Source organism: Halichoerus grypus, chromosome 2, assembly GCF_964656455.1.
Source record: "Halichoerus grypus chromosome 2, mHalGry1.hap1.1, whole genome shotgun sequence".
Lineage (NCBI taxonomy): Eukaryota > Metazoa > Chordata > Mammalia > Carnivora > Phocidae > Halichoerus > Halichoerus grypus.
The window spans coordinates 162056088-162078041 of NC_135713.1; the positions used below are offsets into that span (position 1 = coordinate 162056088).

General features: G+C 47.8%; 1 protein-coding gene across 2 annotated transcripts in view; it reads left to right on the forward strand.

Moving 5' to 3' along the window:
• DHRS7B (dehydrogenase/reductase 7B) overlaps positions 1-21166 on the forward strand; it is a 59639-nt gene extending 38473 nt beyond the window's left edge. For both annotated transcript variants that reach the window (XM_036101866.2, XM_078068018.1), the window contains exons 2-7: positions 504-682; positions 5820-5929; positions 13582-13798; positions 14407-14499; positions 18033-18185; positions 19855-21166. In XM_036101866.2, coding sequence (XP_035957759.1) covers positions 504-682; positions 5820-5929; positions 13582-13798; positions 14407-14499; positions 18033-18185; positions 19855-20060 — 958 coding nt within the window. In that variant the 3' untranslated portion in view covers positions 20061-21166. The remainder of the gene's footprint in view (positions 1-503; positions 683-5819; positions 5930-13581; positions 13799-14406; positions 14500-18032; positions 18186-19854) is intronic.
• Positions 21167-21954: the final 788 nt, after the last annotated feature.

A 21954-nucleotide genomic window follows, 5' to 3' on the forward strand; every position in this document is an offset into this window, starting at 1 on the left:
ACCCCACCCAGAAACATCCATGTGCTTAGGGAGGAGTAGAAGGATTGGTATGGTGTTCTTTTTCCTTTTTAAAAATGTTTTCTAGTTTCACAAATAGGGGTTGAGAATGATAATGGGTGTACCTAAGTCCTCCTAAATAGGTTTCGGAAAGAGAATCAGGTGAGTGTGGATATTGCCACAGCCTCCCGTCACACTCATGGGTAACTGGGTCCCGCGCTGATTGACTCTTTCAGATTGTCCTGGGGTCGCTGTGCGCCTCTGAGAGGCATCGCAAGGCCTGTGGCTTTGCTGTCTGCTCGTGTCGGTCAGATGAGAGAAAGCAAGTCCACGGTGCTGAGCGGTGGGCATGGAGCCCAGGGCCTTAGGAAGATAGTTGCTGGGCTCAGAGCTGAAATCCGCCCAAGAGAGATCTGCGCTCTGTATCAGTCTAGGGGGAGGAGGGCTGGCAAGTGCCTTGAGTTTTCCTGTTTTGTCACAACTTCATTTGATTTGGGTTCCTTCAGGAAGAGTCTGCTGAAGGTGAGGCTCATGGACTTTCTTACCTCCACGGCCATCCTGCCCCTGCTGTTTGGCTGTGTGGGCGTCTTCAGCCTCTTCAAGCTGCTGCAGCGGATGCGCACGAACGCCTACCTGCGGAACGCCGTGGTGGTCATCACGGGTGCTACCTCAGGCCTGGGGCGAGGTGGGTCCTGGGGGCAGTGCTGGCGGGGGGCGGGGGGCAGGGCACCTGCCCGAGGCAAGGGGAGCAGCTCCTCTGCGGCACGGGTGCAAGTAAGTGAAGCGGGCTCGGTGACTTGGGAACGAGAGCATGTCGCTGTCCCTGGTCCACGTGCAAAAGGCGAGAGCTTAAGTGCGATGAGAAACGGCCCCTGACTTTGATCAGCATCAGTGTTGGGAGGCGAAAGCCATGAGCAAGACTCTGGCAAACTGGAGACTCCGTGTCTCATCTAAGGGGGCCGCCTTACTCTGCTCCAGCTAGTTGTGGAAATTGGGGTTTTTATGTGAAGGCTTCCAATTGTCAGATACGGCAGCTGACTTAAAAAACAGTTATGTCTGTGAGGGCCAGACGAAGCATGCGTTTTCCTGGCTTCAGCGAGCGTCCCCAGTTCACGGCCTTGGGGTCCCCTTCCCCTCCCCTTCCTCTCCCTGGGGTTGGCCTGGGCAGGGTCGGGAACAGAACACGTGGTACTTCAGATACTCGGTTCTTCCAGGGAGTTCCCTCTGAGTTGCTGCACACGGTGAGCCTCTGGGGGCCAGGCGTTGTATGCTGGGACACAGGCCCAGAGTCAGTCACCACCCCCAACCTCACAGATGAGTTTGCAGAGCTGTTGTCATTTCGCTTCCACACATGTACACGGACTTTGGCAAACGCAGGCATGTCACGTGTCGCTTCCTCCTCCTCAGCGTCTGCACACGTACCAACCACAGCAGCGCTCGGTGTCATGGAAGAAGGCGGAGAGGCACCCAGGACTGCGGTAGACCCATCCCTGCTGCATCTTTTGGTTGGGAGAAGCACAGCCAGCGCTGATGGAGCGTCTCCCACTTGGGAGGCTCTGGGCCAAGTGCTGGGACAAACCAAGGAAAGACAGGGCGCCTTCCCTCAGGGAGTTCACAGTCCGATGGAGAGCAGCCAGGACTTATCTCAGGATACTGACATTTCCATAACGGGTGTTCCCATCCAGGCCCGGGAGGGGCATGTGCTGCCTCGCACTTGAGCTCACCGAATGCTCACAGCTAAGATGCAGAGATTTGCCCTGGGACTTCTAGATTCAAACCCCAGTTCTGACTGCAGGACTCTGTCTTGTCTCCCCTGCAGGGGAGACAGCCGGGGACAGGAAAGCATGGGCCAGCAAGGAGGGCATTGCAGACAAGCCAAGAACAGGGAGCAGCGTGGTCATGCAGGGCTGGGAAGCACTTGGGTGTTGGAGGAACATAAAGGAGCAGATGGGGCCTTGTCTGCAGAGGAAGTGGCTTGCAGTCAGCCGGGGGGAGCCTGGGAAAGCGTGGATTCATTTGTACGCCGCTCTGATGTTTTAGGTGAGGTCTCTGCGGGTGAACCCTGGGCCTGTCATTAGATACCCAGACCTGCGTGGGGACAGCTGCCTCCAGGCCCTTTGCCACTGTCGGTCCTCTGACCTTACTCAGCTACTATATATAGGGTAGTCAGCAGCCACTTCTCTTGATCTCAGAGAGAAGTTTTTCTTTTTTTTTTTTTTAAAGTCCTTGAAGAGTATTTGAGAGCTGGCTGGGATGGTGACTTGCACGTGCTCCAATATGTGAATATTGGAGAAAGACACTGTCCTCTTGATCATTCCATATCTCTTCTTCCGGAAACCAAGACTGTGAAGGCAATAGACAATATAATTGAAAGAAAATCAAAACCTCTGTGTGTGTGTGTGTATATATTTCTATCATATACTAGGTCAGCCATTTCCCAGATTCCAAATCACTCTGCTTATATGCTGCCCCATTTCACATCTGAAAGACAAGAGTCCATGGATCTCTTCCCCCTCCGGCCAGATAGAACAGGAGCGGATTCCTCACCACCCGTCTCAAGGACAGACGCCCCTGTGGGTGGCCACCAAGGAGGCGCTGCTGCCCCTCAGCTTTCGGAGGAGGAAGAGCGTGAGTTGCCCTTGGTGGCTCTGCTCTGCCTGCCCTGTCAGCCGGTCCGAAAGCCTGGATTATGTGATAAATCTTCAGACAGCTTTGTGTATTTCTCCTGTTTTGTCTCCTATTTTGTATATTTAAGCTACACGAGTTTATCCTTATAAAACAGTAAGACCATTGACTAGAGGAACAGAATGTTCTGGATAACCACTTTAGCCAGCTTAAGCCCTGAGGTCGTGAATAACTCTCTTGATTGAACAGGCCAGGAGTGCCGGCAGTGCTGGAGAATCATCTGGCAGCCCTAGCTAGATAAATGGTACTTTGGGACTGTTCTCCTTTTTCCCTTGACCCGCTTGCCTCCCTGTGTCAGCTTTCTCAAGAAATGAAAATGGAATCCTTGCAATCTGTTGTTTTCATTTCTGTCACTCCCTACACGGACTTCAATTTCCTCCCTGTTTGGCAGTGCTAGGAAGCAAAGCTTAAGCAGAATGTACGTGACCGTCTTCCAGAAGTTGTTTGGGTACTAGTGTGCCTCTCCCCACCTTTGGTTCTGCGTGTCTGCACTGCTTGGTGACACCTCACAAAATGTCCGTTGTGTCAGTCACGTCAGGATGAAGTGGGGTGAGGAAGCCAGCCATGCCTGAGATTCCTCTCTTTGGGAATGAGTTAGTAAACCACACGAGCAGCTCTAGCCTCAGGAATGCTGGCATCTGGCTTTGAGAGAAGCCGCCACCCCCATCCCTGCGAGGCGTTTGCTGGCCGGCTGAGGAAGCACAGCAAGGCGGGCTGCGCAGGGGCTGACGCCCCAACCGGACCGTCCAGGGACAAGCAGAGCAGGGGCTGCAGCTCTGTGTGGGCTTGTGCCTTCTGTCAGGATGAGCCAGAGAACAAACCAGCCAAATCTTCAAGGAAGGTGATACACCACACCTGAAAATGTCTTGATTTAGTCCACTTAGCACATCCTTCCCGAAAACTCCACCTGGAGACACGCCAAGAGGTGCTGGTCTGGGGATGGTATGTGAAAGCTGTAAGAGGAACTAAAGGAGGAGCCGTAGAGTGAACAGACAAGGCTTTGCACCATGAGACAATCCAGACGTCAAAGAACTTTGTGGTTTCCCGAAGGATGCTGGGGTTTGTTCTCCCCTCCTGTTTTGAACCCTTCTAACTTTTGGCACTTTTGTGGGGGAAGGGCTGTCAGACCAGTACACCCTGCCTGGACCGTACACTGTCCTCCGCTCCCAGCCGGGAAGTCAACAGGCTTGATCCCTCAACCACTGGCCTCATGGCTCCCAGGGCAGGCCTGTCCTTTCTCTGAGTCGGGGTACGAGACACCACCCGACTCTGAGCCTCTGAGATTCGGCCCTGGACGAGGTGGGGGTGCTCTGGCTGCCTGGTCAGCTGGGGGCGGAGGGGTCTGTGTGGACCTGCCCGTGCGTGTTTGAGGGAGACCAGCCCGAAGGCGTGGATAGGCAGTGCCTCTTTAAACCCTCGGGTTGCAGTTTTCACCAATAGTCAGTTGTTAGAACGTTTTAAAAAGGCAGCTTAGAAACATGAAAACAGTGAGCACTTCTGTGGTGCTTTTTTCTGTAGTGCTTTTTCTCTACTGTATTGTATTGACTTCTAGTCATTCAGTCCCAGTGCTGTTTTTACCTGCATTCTATAGAAGGGGAAAGTGAGACACACAGAGGTTATAACTTCCCCATGATCACAGAACCAGGAAGTGACCGAGGCCGGCACTGGACGTGGGCGGTCGAGTTCGAGTCCAGTCCCTTGACCACTGGGCTGCACTGCTTTTCACAAGCTGTATGTTTGCAGGGCACCGAGCATTCAGTCAGGCCGTGTCTGGGCTCAGAGCAAGCAAGAAGCAAGAGGCCCTCACCTCCGTCTCCCCCACAGGTTAGCCCCGGTTCTGGAGGTCTCCCCTCCCAGGGACTTGCCTGTGACCCTTGCTGGTGTCGTCCTCGAGATGCCGGCCCACCCTTCCTGGGATTTCGGCAGCAGAGCTTGCCTGAGTCAGAGACCCCTCTCCTGTCTGGTGGGGGAGCTTTGTTGATGTGACTCAGAGCTGCCTGCAGCCCCATTCTCATCTTGGAGGGAAGCCAGGCCGGGGAGACGAAGTGGAGAAAAGGCCCTGCCAGCCCTGAGAGAGCCTGGGTCCTGCTGCCAGTGGCCCTGGGCGGCCACCACTCCTTTCCTTCCTGAGTCTTGGCCACTCAGCTCTTTTCCCTTAATTCTGGAGCAATCCCAACATTCTCCTGATAAATCTCATTTTGCTTTGTCCCGGTGGGAGTTGGGTCTCTTTTCTTGCCACCAAAAGAACACTGACTAATAGGAGGTACCCTGGTCTCAGTTGATGTCACCTGGAATGTTGGAGTGGGTTCAGCAGACCCTGATCTCCACCAGTCCCCTTCCTTCTCACCCAGTGGGAGGGAGCCTTTTAAACTGCATCCTCCCGTACTGGGCCTTCGCAGCTGTCGACACTCCGCACGCCTCAGCTCTTCACATTTGTTTGTCATTTCCCAGCCTGGGGCAAGGCTGGCAGACTCTCTGCTCTGTGTCCCAGATGTATCTGTCTGTGGCCCCCCGGTTGCTTTGCAAACTCTGCTCCCTTAGCCTTGGGCACTTTCCAGAGAAACAGCCCCTCGGGCCCCCCCATCCTTTCTCAGCAGAGTCCTGTGCCCCCTGGGCTTGTACAGACCATGTAAGCACGCCCTAGATGTGTACCTGCTGCGTTGCAGTGACTTAGGAAACAGCCTAGATTGTGCCAGAACACAGACCTCGGCAGACCGCAGCCTCACAAATGGCTGGTGCTGCCTGATGGTTGAGCACATCGCTTGACCTTTCTGAGCTTCCTCAGCTGTGAGAAAGGGGGTAATGCCCCCAGGGTTGTTCAGAGCTAAAGATCGTTACGGAAAGTTCTGAGCATGGTACCTAACAAATCTGTCCACTGGTCCTGGCCTTCCTCTTGCCTTGGTGTCTGCCATACCATCGATGTGAGCTCTCCTAGGGCAGCAGCGGGGCTCATTCATCACTGGGGCCTTAACTCCTAGCTCCACGCCTCATCCACAGCAGGGGCGAATACACATGTGTGCAGTGCATGAAGAAACAAGTTCATGCTCTGAAACACGGAGTGAGTTTGGACTGACCTGCACTGGGGAAGAAAGGCATTGAATTTCCTCAACTGTCAACGTTCTTTCTCCCTCCCTTAGAATGCGCCAGAGTCTTCTACACTGCGGGTGCTAAGCTGGTGCTCTGCGGCCGAAACCGGGAGGCCCTGGAAGAGCTCACCGAAGAACTTGCTGCTTCTCTGGCCACCAAGGTGAGCCCAGGGGTGTGTTTACCATGGGCCAGAGGTGCAGGCTGTCATCTGCAGGCATCTGAGGAGATAGCAGGTCTCCATTGCCTGAGGAGGGCGGACTGTCGCACGGTTCAGATCCCAGCTCTGCCACTGAGTTTAGGCCGTTCCCTCCATGAATGCTTCCGCTCCCCCTTTACCTGGCTGATACCTATTCATCTCTCTACGGTGGGGAGATGGGGGGAGGTTGGCCATGACTTCTAAAATTTTAATTGTGGAAAAATATACATAACATAGTACTTACATGCATATAAAGATATATATATAAATAAAATATATGTATCGTATTAATCAATTTAACCATTTCTTGGTGTACAACTCAGTGGCATTAAACACATTCAGAATGTATACAACTATCACCACTTTCTATACTTATCATCCCCAACAAAAATTCTGTACCTATTAACAATAATTCAGTCTTCCTCCCCTCTCCCCAGTGCCTGGAAAAGTGTCTATTCTGCTGTCTTTCTATGTATTTGCCTATTCTAGATACCTTATATAAGTGGACAATATAATATTTGTCCCTCTATGTCTGGCTGTTTCACCACACACTGTGTCTTCAGGGTTCATCTATATTGTAGCATGTATCAAACTTTCATTCCATTTTATGGTGGAGTTTTATTCCAGTGTACATATATACCACATTTTCATTTATCCATTACTTTGTTGACGTACACTAGAGTTTCCGTCTTTTGGCTATTGTGAATAATGCTGCAGTGAACATAGTTGTACACATTATCTGTTTGAGTCCCTGCTTTCAGTTTTTTTGAATATACAGCTAGGAGTGGAATGGCTGGGTCATAGGGTAGTTTTATGTATAACCTTTTGAAGAATTGTCATCTGTTTTCCTCAGCAGCTCTACCATTTTACATTCCCACCAGCACCACACAAGGGTTTTGCTTTCTCCACATTCTTGCCAACACTTGTTCTTTTCTCTTTGTTTTTTAATTGTACCCATCCTAGGAGATATAATATGGTATCTCATTGTGGTTTTGAGTTGCATTTCTCTAATTACAAATGATGTTGAGCATCTCTTCATGTGCTTACTGACCATTTAGATGTCTTCTTTGGAGGAATGTCTTTTCAAGTCCTTCTCCTGTCTTTTTAAATCAGGTTGTTTGTTTTTGTTGTTGAGTTTAGTTGTGTATATATTCTGGATAGTAATCCTTTATCAGATCTGTGATTTGCAAATATTTTTTCTCATTCAACAGATAGTCTTTCCACTTTGTTGACAGTATCCTTTGATGCAGAAAAGTTTTACTTTTTTTTTTTTTTAGATTATTTATTTATTTATTTGAGAGAGAGAGAGAGAGCACAAGCAGGGGGAGAGGGAGAAGCAGACTCCTCACTGAGCAGGGAACCTGATGCGGGGCTCGATCCCAGGACCCCGGGATCGTGACCTGAGCCGAGGGCAGACGCTTAAGCGACTGAGCCACCCCGGTGCCCCAAGTTTTATTTTTTTTCAATAAAGATTTTATTATTCATTTGAGAGACAGAGCACGCGCACACACGAGCAGGTGGAGGGGCAGAGGGAGAGCGAGAGAAAGAATCTCTAGCAGACTCCATGCTGAGTGCAGAGCTTGATTCGGGGCTCGATCTCTCGACCCCGAGATCATGACCTGAGCCAAAATCAAGAGTCAGATGCCCAACCACCTGAGCCACTGAAAAGTTTTTATTTTTTTTTATTTTTTTATTTTTTTAAAGATTTTATTTATTTATTTGACAGAGACACAGCGAGAGAGGGAACACAATCGGGGAGTGGGAGAGAGAGAAGCAGGCTTCCCGCTGAGCAGGGAGCCCGATGTGGGGCTCGATCCCAGGACCCTGGGACCATGACCTGAGCCGAAGGCAGACGCTTAACGACTGAGCCACCCAGGCGCCCCACAACTTCATTCTTTTGCATGTATATATCCAGTTTTCCCAGCACCCACCAGTTGTTGAAAAGATTGTTCTTTCCTGCTTGAATGGTCTTGGCACCCCTGTCAACAGTCATTTGGCCGTGTATGTGAGCATTTATTTCTGGGCTGTCCATCCTATTTCATTGGTCTGTGTGTCTGTCTTTATGCCATTCCCACACTATCTGCTGTCGCTTTGCAGTAAGTTTTGAGATCAGGAAGTGTGACTCTTCCAGCCGTGTTCCTTTTTTTTTTTTTTTTTAATATTGTTTTGGTTATGTGGGGACCTTTGAGATTCCATATGGATTTTAGGATTTTTTTTCCTATTTCCTCCAAAACATGCAATTATTTTGATAGGGCTAGCATTGAATCTGTAGATCACTTTGGGTAGTATTGACTACTTAACGGTGTTAAGTCTTCCAGTCCGTGAACGTGAGATGTCTTTGCATGTATTTAGGTTTTCTTTCATTTCTATCAGCAATGTTTTGTAGTGTTCAGCATACAAAAATTTGACCTTTTTAGTTCGATTTACTCCTAACTAAATTTTGCTTTCCTAATTTCCTTTTCAGATTATTCATTGCTGGTGTATAGAGACATAGCTGGTGTGTGTGTGTTGTTCTGGTAACTGCAACTCTGCTAAGCTGACTTACATTAGCTCTGTGGCTTTCTCTGGATTCCTCGGGATTTCCTATATATGGGATCCTGCCATCTGTGAAAAGTTGTACCTTTTCCTGTCCAATATGGGTGCATTTTATTTCTTGTTCTTGTGTAAGTGCTCTGATTACAACCCTAGTACTGTGTTGAATACCTACATGAAAGCAAGCATCCTTGTCTGGTTCTTGGTCATAGGGGGAACACTTCCTGTCTTACACCATTGAACATATATTAGCTGTAGGTTTTTCATAAACATCCTTTACCATGTTGTGGACTTTCCCCTGCATTCCTGGTTTTCTGGGTTTTTATCATTAAAGGGTGGTTGGAATTTGTCAAATCTCTTTTTTGCATCAATTGAGATGATGATGTAATTTTTTCCTTTGTTCTATTAATGTGATATACTGATTGATTTGAACCACCCCTGCATTCCTAGGATAAATCTCACTTGTTCATGGTGAATAATCTTTTCAGTATGCTGTTGAATTTGATTTGCTAGTATTTTGTTGAGGATTTTAGCATCTGTATTCATAAAGGATATTGGTCTGTAATTTTCTTGTGATGTCTTTATCTGGACTTGGTATCAGAGTAATGCTGGCCTCTCAGAATTGAGTTAAGAAGTGTTCTCTCCTTCTTCAGTTTTTTGGAAGAGTATGAGAAGTGTTGGTGTTAATTCTTCTTTAAAGTTTGGTAAAATAATTCACCAGTGAAGCCATTTGCTGCCTGACATTCCTTTGTTGGAAGGTTTTAGGTTATTGCTTCAATCTCTCTAACTGTTCTATGTCTGCTGAGATTTTTCTATTTCTTCTTGAGTCAGGTAATTTGTGCGTTTCAAGGAATTTGTTGAATTCTTCTAGGTTATCTTATTTGTGGGCATACAATTGTTCATTGTATTATAACCTTTTTTGTCTAGGTAGGGACCCGCTCTATCCTCTCTTTCTTTGTCTAGCTAATGGTTTCTCAATTTGTCGATCTTTTCAAAGAACCAACTTTTGGTTTCATGATTTTCTTTATTTCTACTTTCTATTTTTATCTCCTCTCTGATCTTTATTTCCTTCCTCTGCTAGCTTTCCGTTTTACTCTGTTCCAGTTCCCTAAGGTGTAAAGTTGTATTATTGATTTGAGATCTTTTTTTTTTTAATGTAGGCATTCATAGTATAAATTTCCCTCTTACCACTACTTTCACTGCATCCCATAACTTTGGGTATGTTATGTATTCATTTTCATTTGTGTCTAAATAGTCTCTAATTTCCTTTGTTATTTCTTTTGAGTCAGTGGTTCTTTATAAGAGTGTGTTGTTTAATTTCCACTGGGTTTCCAGTTTACCTTCTGTTACTGATTTCTAGCTTCATCACACTGTGGTTGAAGAAGACGCTTTAAATGATATCTGTCTTTTTCAGCCTGTTAACATTTGTCTTGTGGCCTAACGTGTGGTCTATCCTGGAGAATGTTCCATGTGTGCTTGAGAAGAATGTGTGTCGTGCTGTTGTTGGGTGGGATGTTCTATATGCGTCTGTTCAGTCCTATTGGTTTATAGTATTCAGGTCATCTATTTTGTAATTGATCTTCTGATTGGTTGTTCTGTCCACTCTTGAAAATGGAACATGGAAATATCACAATATTATTACAGAACTCTCTATGTCTCCCTTCAATTCTATTGATTTTTGCTTCATATATTTTAAGGGTCTATTATTAGGTACACAAATATTTACAATAATATTGTAAAAATACCTTTTTTTTTTTGCTATAATGAGTACCTTTTTATTATTACAGGCTTACCTTATTTTACTCCAGAGTGTTTCACTGTATTGTGCTTTGCCGATACGGTATATTTTACAAATTGAAGGTTTTGTGACAAGCATGTATTGATCTAGTCTGTCAGTGCCATTTTTCCAACAGCATTTGCCCACCTCATGTCTCTGTGTCCTGTCTCTGTGTCACATTCTGGTAATTCTCATAATATTTCAAACTTTTCCATTATTAATTTGTTACGGTGATCTGTGATTAGCGATTACAACTCACTGAAAGTTCAGATGTTGGTTCACACTTTATAGCAATATTGTTAAATTAAGATATGTACGTTTTGTTAGACATAATGCTATTGCACAGTAATAGACTACAGTATAGGGTAAAGATAACTTCTATATCTACTGGGGAACCAGAAAATTCCTCTGGCTTGCTTTATTGAGATATTTGCGGTACTGTAGCGGTCTGAAACCAAACCTACAATGTCTCTGACGTATGCCTGCACATAATGTCCTTTTCTGATTTAAAGCCTATTTTGTCCGATATTAGTACAGCCACTCCAGCTCTCTGTTGGTTATTATTTACATGGAATAACCTTTTTTCATCCTTTCACTTTCAACCTAATTGTATCTTTGGATGTAAAATGAGTCTCTTAAAGACAGCATATAGTTGGATTTTGAAAAAATATTCCAGCTATCAATCAGTGTTTTGATGAGAGAGTTTAAATTGTTTATATTTAAAGTAATTATTAGTAAGGAGGAACTTCTGCCATTTGGCTGTTTGTTTTCTGTGTGCTTTATAGCTTTTTTTTGTCCCTCACTTCCTGCATTACTGTCTTTTGTGTTCAGTTGACTTTTTTGTAGTGAAATGTTTTTGATTTCCTTCTCATTTCCTCACGTGCATATTTTATAGCTATTGTTGTGTGGTTTCTAAGGGGATTCATAGCATACAAAAATTCTGCTTTACGGCTCTGTCCTCCCCCATTTCTGTTATTCACATCACAGGTTACATCTTCATACAGTGCTTGTTGGCCTGTTAACAGATTAATAATAGTTTTCAAACACATTTGTCTTTTAAATAAGGTAGAAAGTAAAAAGTGGAGTTACAAGCCAAAATTACAACAATAGTAGCTTTTATACTTGCCCGTGTATTTACTTTACCAGAGATCTTTATATCTTCTTCATATGGCTTCAAGTTACACTGTCCAGCTTACTTTCATTTCAAACCTGAAGGACTCCCTTTAGCCTTTCTGGCAGAGCAGGTCTACTGGTAACTAGCTCCCTCAGCTTTTGTTCATCTGGGAATCTTAATTTCTCCCTCATTTTTTGAAGGATAGTTGTACCAGATACAGAATTCTTGGTTAACAGTTTTTTTGTTCTTTCAACCCTTTTATCAACCCACTGTCTTCTGGCCTCCAAGGTTTCTTTTTTTTTTTTAAAGATTTTATTTATTTATTTGACAGAGAGAGACACAGCAAGAGAGGGAACACAAGCAGGGGGAGTGGGAGAGGGAGAAGCAGGCTTCCTGCAGAGCAGGGAGCCCGATGTGGGGCTCGATCCCAGGACCCTGGGATCATGACCTGAGCCGAAGGCAGACGCTCAACGACTGAGCCACCCAGGCGTCCCTGGCCTCCAAGGTTTCTGATGAGACATCAGCTCATCATCTTACTGAGATTTCCTTTTATGTTAGAGTAGTTCTCTCTTGATGTTTTCAGGATTCTCTCTCTTTTTTTTTTTTTTTTTTTCTTTTGACTGATTATAATGTGTCTCCGTATGGGCCTCTGAATTTATCCAGTTTGGTGTTGAGCTTCTTGAATGTGTAGTTTTCATGTCTTTCATAAAATTTTGGAAGTTTTCAGCAATTATTTCTTCAGATATTCTTTCCACCTGTCTCTCTGTCTCTTCTCCTCAGATTCCCACAGTGTGTTTATTGATGCACTTGATGGTGTCCCACAGATCCCTTAGGCTGTTTACTTTTCCTCATTCTTTTTTCTTGTTCTCAGACTCAGTAATTTCAGTTGTCCTTTCTTCCGTTCCACTGCTTTGCTCTTCTCCTTGCTCAAATGTGCTGTGTATACTTGTAGTGTATTTTCCATTTCGGAAGTTGTACTTTGAGCTCCAGAATTTTTTTTATAATTGGTTTCTTTGATGGCATTTCTTTAATGATACTCATTTTGTTTATACATCAATTTTCTGCCTTTGTCCATGTCTTCGTTTAGCACTTTGAGGATCTTTTAAGACCTTTGTTTTAAAAATCTTTGGTAAGTCCATCATCTGGGCTTCCTCAGGTATGTTTTCTGGGGATTTATTTATATTTTTGAATATCAAAACAACAGGTGTTAACTCCTTTAAATCTATTGAAAACCATTTTAGCCAGTGGTGGTAAAAATAATTCAGCTTGCCTCCATGCCGCACCTCAGTGATCCATCACCAGAACACAACCCTGATTTTTAGAAGACAAGGTCCTTATTGCCTATTTTGGCTCCCTCACGCTGCCCCAGAAGTATGGGTTTTCCTATAGCTGCCTGCCACAGGGATGCGGGGATGGAGGATGGAAGCCTACCACCAAGGTGATAGGTAGAATGGACCAAAATTATCTATAATTTGCCAGGCAAGCACTGCCCTGCAAGCTGCAAGCATTCAGATAGACTCCAGAGTTCCAAAATTGTTGCTCCAGAGAGTTTCTGCCAGTACGTCCAGGTGGAAAGACAGATTCCTGGCACTTCCAACTCTGCCATCTTCTCTGATTTCACATCCCCACCCCTCCTTTTAATCTCTTGTTAAACTCATGTCCATTGGGAAGCCCTGTAAGTTAGATGGCTCAGTTATTCATTTCTCTAGCATCTTATACTTCTTCATGATATTCTTTACAGTTACAGAATTTGTCTTCCTCACTGGACGGTATGCTTCTGGAAGACAGGAACCATGTCTGTCTTGCTTTCTGCCCTGTCCGCAGTGCCTGGCACACAGGAGATATCTATAAAAAAGTTTCATGAACAAATGAACAAAAAGGACAGCCAGAGAAGGATAGCCCCCGTCAGGAGGGGCACTGTTTAGTGTCATGACGACGTACAGCATGGTGCTGGCCCGAGGCAGGCAGGGGAGCCTGGCTCTACGACTCATTTTCAGTTCAGGGGAGAAGTTGCCCAGGTTGGGTGTGAGCACCAGACGCAGGAAGCTCCAGGCCACATTTCTTCAGAAGAGAGGTGCTAGAGCCTGGGTCACATCACGCCCAGTGGGCTGCTCGCGGCACTCGGAGCAGGGACACATGGCTCACATGCCTGTCACTCTGAAGGTGCATCCGGTTTCTGCCCTCTTTGACCAGGTGCAGACACACCGGCCTTACACGGTGACCTTTGACCTCGCCGACCCTGGGGCCATTGTCGCAGCAACGGCGGAGATCCTGCAGCGCTTCGGCCACGTGGACGTGCTCCTCAACAACGCCGGCATCAGCTACCGCGGCGCCATCGTGGACACCGCCACGGACGTGGATAAGAAAGTCATGGAGACGAACTACTTTGGCCCAGTTGCTCTAACGAAAGGTAGTAGTCCTGAAGTAAAAGCAAAATGACCACTGTATGCTGGCCCCCTTCGTGCTTTACTTGATTGCTTTTTAGCCCGACGTTGCCCGTCGCCGTCTGTTTTACCCTGGAATAGGTGTTGGCATTACAGCTTGGCGGTTGGTTTTCTCCAGGCTTTCCTTTGCATTTTCTTTATCTGCTTTCTAGCCTTAAACCAGGGTGTTCTCCTCAGTGACAGCTTATCTGCACAGCATTGCATCCATTTCCTTTTCACGGTGTTTGGAAGCCCATACAAAGTGGGGACATTTTTGTGCCCAGCCGCAGATATCACTCAAGGGGAGAGGCTCTCCCTAGAGAAGGGGACCGAGCTGACTGTTCCTAGGGACTGGGCTTCTGCCTGCCTCCCTCCTTGCCTCCTGCCCACTGTTCTGCTGGCCTCCTCCCTCCTGCTGGTGGTCTGCTGGGTGCAGGAAGCCTGAGACTTCCAACCAGCGTGGTGCTCCCCGCGGAGCTTTCCCCGTCACCTCCCTGGCTCTGAGTGCATATAATAAGCGAGGTCACCTCCTGTCAGCGTTAGCTGCTGTGACCACAAGAAAAGTCGTCTCTAAAGCTCCGCTGTCTGTCTCTAGCGCTCCTGCCCTCCATGATCAAAAGACGACAAGGCCACATTGTTGTGATCAGCAGCATCCAGGGCAAAATCAGCATTCCCTTCCGATCAGCATGTGAGTACTCCCTGCTCCCTCCCCAGTGTGCTCTTCCTTATTGTTTTCTCAGGATTATAAAAATAGCACGTTTAGTATGCAGAATTCAGACATTAGAGAGACATTCAACACAGGGTGTGAGGGGGCCTGACGAGAATGCGCTCTCCTGAGCAGAATGCCTGGGTTCAAATCCCAGCTCTACTCCTTACCCCCTCTACGTGACCTTGTGCAAAGGTCCCTCCTGCTCTGTACCCCAGTCTTCATCTGCAGGAGGGAAATGGGCCAGTCCCAGCCTCGGAGGGCCGCCGGACCACCGCGGTAGTCTGCGAGGGCCATGCGTGCGGGGCTGGCCGGGCCTAGGTGCCGCGGTGCGTCACCCACTAGCTCGTTACCGCTTTTCACCGTGGACACCCAGGCACTTCCACGTCATCACTCTGCAGCCCAGGCCTCCCAGCTTCTTTCCTGTGATCAAACATTCAAACATGGGATCACATTATACACACTGTTTCGTGGCTTGCTTATTCCACTCAACGATACAACTTTCTTTTTTTTTTTAATTTTTTATTGTTATGTTAATCACCATACATTACATCATTGGTTTTTGATGTAGTGTTCCAGACGATACAACTTTCCATATCAATATACGCAGTTCACTTGATCCTCTTAAGTGGGTATGTAGTAACTCATTGAATAGATGTGACGTGAGTGATTTAGCCATTTTCCTAGACACACGAGGATTACTTTCCCTTCAGTTCTTGACCAGTAGCAATGATGTGCTACCCAGAATATCCTTAAATACTTCCATCTCTGGTCACTCATGGGAGGGTCTCCAAAAAGTGGAAATAGTAAGTAGGACCAAAAAATAGAACTGCCAGATTGACTTCCAGTTCACACTCTCACCTCCATGTGTGTGTGACTGCACCAGAAGTTTGAGATCTCATTTCACCCATCTGTCTGCCTTCGTGTTGTACCAGCAAACAAACGGGGGTGTTAACAGATTGTAAAGGTGATTTCACAAACTGCCCCGGTAGTTCCGTTCTTGGCTCCACCCTCTGCAAGACTGACCTGTGGCAGCCGCATCTGCTCTCACCGCCTCCAAGTGCTGGCCTCTGCCTCACGCAGCTGCGGACTTGGCAGCGAGGGAAGGGAGAGCAGAGCTGGGTCAGCATTTTGAAAGGACAGTAGCAGCCATCCAGCTGGATGACACGGCGCGGCTGAACTGGAACTTTCACAAAGACATCCTCTTTCTGTCAAGAGAGGACCGTCTGCTCTGCCTTGTGGCTCTAGTTGCATGTCCTTGGACAAGTAATTTAACTTGTCTGACTCCCCCCCCCCCCCCCATTTCCTTGCTTGTTAAGAGACTGACAGCTCTCATACACGCTCCACAGAGATGTGTTAAAGATGAAATGAGACATGTGGAGATGGAAAGTCCTTTGTGAATTGGGAAGCACCCTAGCCATATTTGTGTCTATGCTGGTTATGTCCCTGTTTGCCGGCGTTCTGTTTCAGCTCCGACAGCACAGGACAACTATCGAAGGCAGCTCTAGTGGTCCAGGAATGGATAGAATCACAAATGAGAACGCAAGTGAGGTGAAATGTTGGTAATGGGTAAATCAGGATAAAGGCAAACTTCCAACCTTTTCTTTGATTCAATCTCTGAATTCTGTTCTCTGCTCGGCCTGTGCCCGTAGTAGATCACACATAGTTGGTCCGGGCACTCCCTAACAAGCAGACCGAATGTGGCAGCGCGCCTGGGCGTGTTGGTTGATCCTGGTGAGCAGCAGTGTTCTCGTCTGTGAAATGGGAGAGCAGCTCTCCCGGCCTCCCACTGCTATTGTGAGAACCAAGTGAGATGATCCGGGTGGTGTGTCGAGCCCCGTGCCCTGCGGCTCGGTGGGCTCCCTGCTGCCAGCCGTGGTGAGGGTGTAGGTCAGCAGAGCCTGGCTTGAGGACCTACAGCCTGAGACTCCGTGAGACCAGTCAGCCGGGTGTGGCCATCTATTCTGGGGGACCCCCAGGATGACTCTTCTCAGTCCTCGGCCTGGGCTACACCCCTGGGATCACAACTGATAGGAGAAGCTCTCCACCTGCCTACCCACAAACTACGCCGTCAGCCCCCAGCAACCTGGCCCAAAGCGAAGCTGCTGGCCTCAAGCTGCTGCAGTGAGTTCCGACCCTGGAATTTCTCATGTGACTCGCTGGGACACTTCCTTGCTTCTTCCCTTCCTGTTTTCTTGGCCGATGGATTCTCCTTTCCTAAGACTAAAACATTTAGAAGTCTGAATGGGAGGAAACTGATTTTCAGTGGAGATGCCATGTGTTTTCCAAGAATGTCATTGTCGGGTCACTCTGTCCCCTCACAGAGCACCTGTCAGCATGTTTGGAGCCATGGCTGAAGAGCAGCCGTGGCTCGGTGGCTCCTGGGGGAGCAAGCTCGGTAGCTTTTCCCAATGGAGAGCCCCTCCATGGAGGTTTGTCAGACTAAATACGTAAGAAAGCCAGGCATGGATTTCATACACACACTCCCAGGCCTGCGGGGATGCCCCCTGGTAGCGCTGCTTCAGTGACAAAACCTGGAAACCACCCACAAAGTCCCGTGGCTGGGGCCGCTTCTGTGGTCCCGTGACCCGTGGAAGCATGGTGGGCCTGCATGGGTGGCACAGAGACTGCTCGCTCTGCGCCACTGGGTGAAGAGAGCTACTTGCAGGAATAATATAAACGGTATGAGCTCACAAAAATTCTTTATATGAACATAGGATATATAAAAAATAAATCCTGAGAAACCGAAAGCATAGGTGACCTCTGGAGAATGGAACTGGAAGACAGAAGGAAGACCTTCATTTTTTACTTCATATCCTCTGTCTTGTGTAAATGTTTTACCTAGTAGGCATTAATTTTTTTTGGTTTTTTTTTAGACTCTTAACGTTAGAATAACTGCAGATTTCAGGGCATCTGGGTGGCTCAGTTGGTTGAATGTCTGACTTGTGATTTCTGCTCAGGTTGTGATCTCATGGGGCGGGGGTCAAGCCCTGCGTTGGGCTCCGTCCTCAGCGGGGAGTCTGCTTGAGGTTCTCTCCGTCGCCTTCTGCCCTGCCCCCCCTCACACTCTCTCTAAAATAAATAAATACATCTTAAAAATTTTTTTTTTTATTTAGAGAAAAGTCACAGGAACATTACAAAGAACTCCCATGGCCCCTTCATACAGATTCCCCAGTTGTTAACATTTGACCGTATTTGCTTTATCCTAGTCTGTGTGTGTTGTGTGTATGTATGCACATGTGTGTGTATATAAAATTTCTAGGTTTTTGTCCTGACCCACTTGAAAGAAGGTTGGAGACATGACACGCCTTTACTCCTACACAGTTCAGGGTATTTCCTGAGAACAAGGATACAATGCGCTTCCCTAACTCGGGAAATGAACACTGCTGTAATACTGTAATCTTAAGTTGTAGTATCAGTTTTTAAATAAAAGAGAATGAATGGGAATGAATCTGTGGGCCTGTCTGTCCCAGGCCCTCTCCCTCACCTGTGTGTCTGGCCATGAACCTTCGCAGATGCAGCCTCCAAACATGCAACCCAGGCATTCTTTGACTGTCTTCGTGCCGAGATGGAGCAGTATGAGATCGCGGTGACTGTCATCAGCCCGGGCTACATCCACACCAACCTCTCTCTCAATGCTGTCACTGCCGACGGGTCCACATATGGAGGTGAGGCCCTGGTTTCTCTTTTGTTCCATGAAAAGCTGTTGGTTGGCCACAGTGAGATGTGCTTCTCTTCCCTGGTGATTCTTTGGTTATTTTCATTTGGAATGTAATTTTTCAAACCAAAAACCTTGATGTGTGGGTATTGGTTAATACATACTGTTGATTAGTGGTCATTTACCATGAGCCATCCTTAGCCTGAGCATCACCATCCCAGCTGTCGGAACAGGGTCCCTGGTGGCCAGGACTTTGAGTCCTTTGAAGGACTTGGAAGGCCAGGCTTTCAAATTAAAGTAAATTAAAGTAAAATTAAAGTGGATTAACTTCATGGAAAGTAGGGGTTGCTTGACCCAAAATATTCCCCCCTCAGTGTGCTTGAGAAATGACTGATTTCAGGGTGCTCAAAGGAAAGAGTGCAGCCTTCTGGGGTGAGGCTGGGGGTGCAGGTCTCAGTCTCCAGCTTGCTTCAGCCAAAGACATGGTGAGCTGACATGCAGTCAGCACCAGTGGGCCGAACGGCCTGGCCCCAGCCTCCCAGGGCCGCTGCCCACGCGTGCTGTTGATGGGGGGCTGGCTCTGCTTCCCCACGCTTGCATGGCCCCACCTCTTGAGAAGTGACCTGTCATGTCCTGCCTCCCTGGATGTGCCCTCTTGGGCCTGTGCTCTGGTGTTCAGCAGGGGCCTGCAGGTCCTACACCCCACCCCAGCCAGACCTGAACCACGACCGCGCAGGCCCTGGATAGCTGCTCACTCAGCAAGTCAGCAGGAACCATACAGAAGCATAGAGTCAGAGAGGTTCATACTTATTTATACCTAGAAGAATCCTTTTTTAACAATTCTGTCTGTGACATTTAAAAATAATAATCAGAAACTTCCTATTCTGTGTTTATAGAAACACAATGAGAACAGATATTGGTGAGGAAGCTCATGCAGTTTGGACAGCTCACTGGTGGTTGCAAATGGCCTGTGCTGGTGACCTCTCTTCTCCGCCCGCCATCTAGTTCTACTTTGTGGGCAAAATTGTCAGATTACTAGGAAAGAATGTTGGTGTCAACCAGCCAAACACCTCCTAAACTCCCTGCAGCTATCTGTAACACCGCAGACAAACCAAGGCTTTCTTACTGGTGCTTGTCCAGTTAACACATGATGGGGGAACCGTGACATCTATTCCTGAGTCACTTCACTCTCACTGCGGTGGGCGCTCCTAGTCTTTTCCCATCCCCCATCTGGCAGACCTCAGGCCAGGCTACTCAAGACCAACTCAGCACCACACCATCCTGTGTTGTTGGTTCCAATGAACAATTCCCAAGGTCCGGAATCACTGTGTGTGAAGGGCTCACTCTTGGGGACCCCATCCGGCCTGGCCTTTGGCCTTTGTCATGGACTACCAGTTCCTAAGCGCTGAGAGGCCTCATCTACCTCGTTCCCACATCTCACCCACATTCCCCCTTTCCCCGCTCACACACACTGAACTGCAGATGGCTTCCTCATTTCTTGGGAGTACAGAATAGTCAGGGATGGTGGCATACCACGTGCCTCCCAACAGACGGTGGAAAGAGCTTCATGGTGGGAAATTCAGCAAACCCAGCTGACATTGGTCCATGTCCGCTCAAGTCCTTGAGAGAGGGACTTCTGCTTTCTAGTTCATGACTTTCTTTTGTTTTGTTTATTTTAGTTATGGACAAGACCACGGCCCAAGGCCGAAGCCCTGTGGAGGTGGCCCGAGATGTTCTGGCTGCCGTGGGGAAGAAAAAGAAGGATGTGATCCTGGCCGACCTGTTGCCTTCCTTGGCCATTTATCTGCGAACTCTGGCTCCTGGGCTCTTCTTCAGCCTCATGGCCTCCAGGGCCAGAAAGGAGAGGAAGTCCAAGAACTCCTAGTGGTGCGTCCGATCTGGGCTAGGGAGCAGCACCTGGCTGGGTGCAGCTCCTCGATAAGGGGCGGCTGCATTTGTTGAAACCTTACTGGATATTTGTCTTACGGGTGGGAAAGATGGAACACACACTTCTGAAGATCCCTGGCTAGGACCCTGCTAATAGAATGAGAACCAAAAAGGGCAACCAGCTTCTTAGGGGTGAGGGGTAAACCTTAAGGAACAAATGTGGAGCTGGGTTTAAACTAAGACTCTGAAATAAGTGAATGAACAGTTAAGAGTTGTAGTCCTCGAGGGCTGCCAGCACCATGCCTCCTTTGAATTCCAGCCTCAGCCAGCTCCTAGAAAGTGTGTCAGTCTTGAAGACGGAAGACATCCTGACATCACGTGACCCACTTCTCATATTTGATCTGGATTACAAACTAATGGTTTTGGCAGAGTCACCTGCAGTACTCAAGGGAGCAGGCTGTCCTTTTAAGAAGCCGTCATCCATATCCACGGTCAGAATCCTACAGTCCGTCATCCAACACAACAAATGGGCTCCTGTGTGTTCCGTCTTTCCACGTAACCCAAGTGATGCTGGCTTTAGTAACTAAAAGGAATTCCCCGGTTTCCCTGTGCACTCTCACCTGAAGCCGTGTAGACCAGGCCCCACTCCAAGCAGAAGATGAATGTACAAGGACACGGCAGCCAAAAGGGAGAGGAAAACCACCCGGATGGTCCCGCAGATCTCTAGGAAGTGAGACTCCGAAGCCCGGTCAGCTGGGGGGGGGTGGTTCTGAGGCCGCAGCTGGCCCCCGGTGACAGAAGTCATTTGTTAGCTGTGCCTTTTGGAGCGGAGCCAGAAGGGATGCCTGCTTCCACCTTTCTGATTTATTAAAAATACATGGTTGAAGTTGTGAGTAGATCAACGTCATACTTGAAGTTTAGAATGAAACTTTTCCTATTATTGAGGCTGAAAGTGGAAATTGGGGTTATATTGTATGGCTTCCCCGACGCGGAATAAAAATGTCCTAGCACGTCATAGCGGCATCTTACACTGTATCCTAACTCTGGCCCTGCAGAGCTTGTATCTTAAACAGCTGTCCCTGAAATAAAAATGGCCAAAGCCAACCTATGGTTAGTGTTTGAGGCTCTCGAGTTTCCTGGGAGCAGGAGGACGAGGAGTGGGGCATTAGCTCTGGTGACCTTCCCCAGCTCCCAGCGCTGCCTGAACATTGCAGGGGCCCGTAGTGGAAGTGTGCACCTGGACATCCGGGGCAGCTCTTCATTTTCCACTGAAGCCATCTACTCCCTCCTAACGCGGGAGAGAACGATCTTACTGTTCACGTCAGGGCCGTTAGAGCCAGGGAAGAGCTGGGCCCACGACAGCCGTAGCGGCCACTCTAAAGCCTACTGTGAGAGGGAATAAAATTGTCAAGTGCACAGCACGTCCGCAGGAAAGGCAGTGACAGAGGAAGGCGTGCGTCCAAATGGGAACGGGAGAACATCTGTCCTTGGGCACTCAGCTGACTGGCACTTTCAGCGGGGCCCGGACCCAGGTGCTGTCCTTTTCTCTCCGTTAAACAAAACGGGCAGCAACTGGACACCGGTGTGACCTGCTGTCCTCTAAAGAACACATGCTTAGCAGCCACACAGTCCGTCATCAAAACATGGCACCCACTCTGCTGTGGAGGGCGTTGCTTTGGGGCCCCACCAAGCCCCGACTCAGGCGCGGGTCCGTACGCAGAGCTCGGAGCAGACACGAAGGGTCTCTTAACCTACACACGAGCCCTGAGCCCGATTCCAAACCACCGGATGTTTATTGACCTCGTATTTTTAAAGACTCACACTCACTTTCTTAAACTTACTTTAGAAACTTTATATTCTACCATATCAATAGCAAATGCAGCACAACCAAT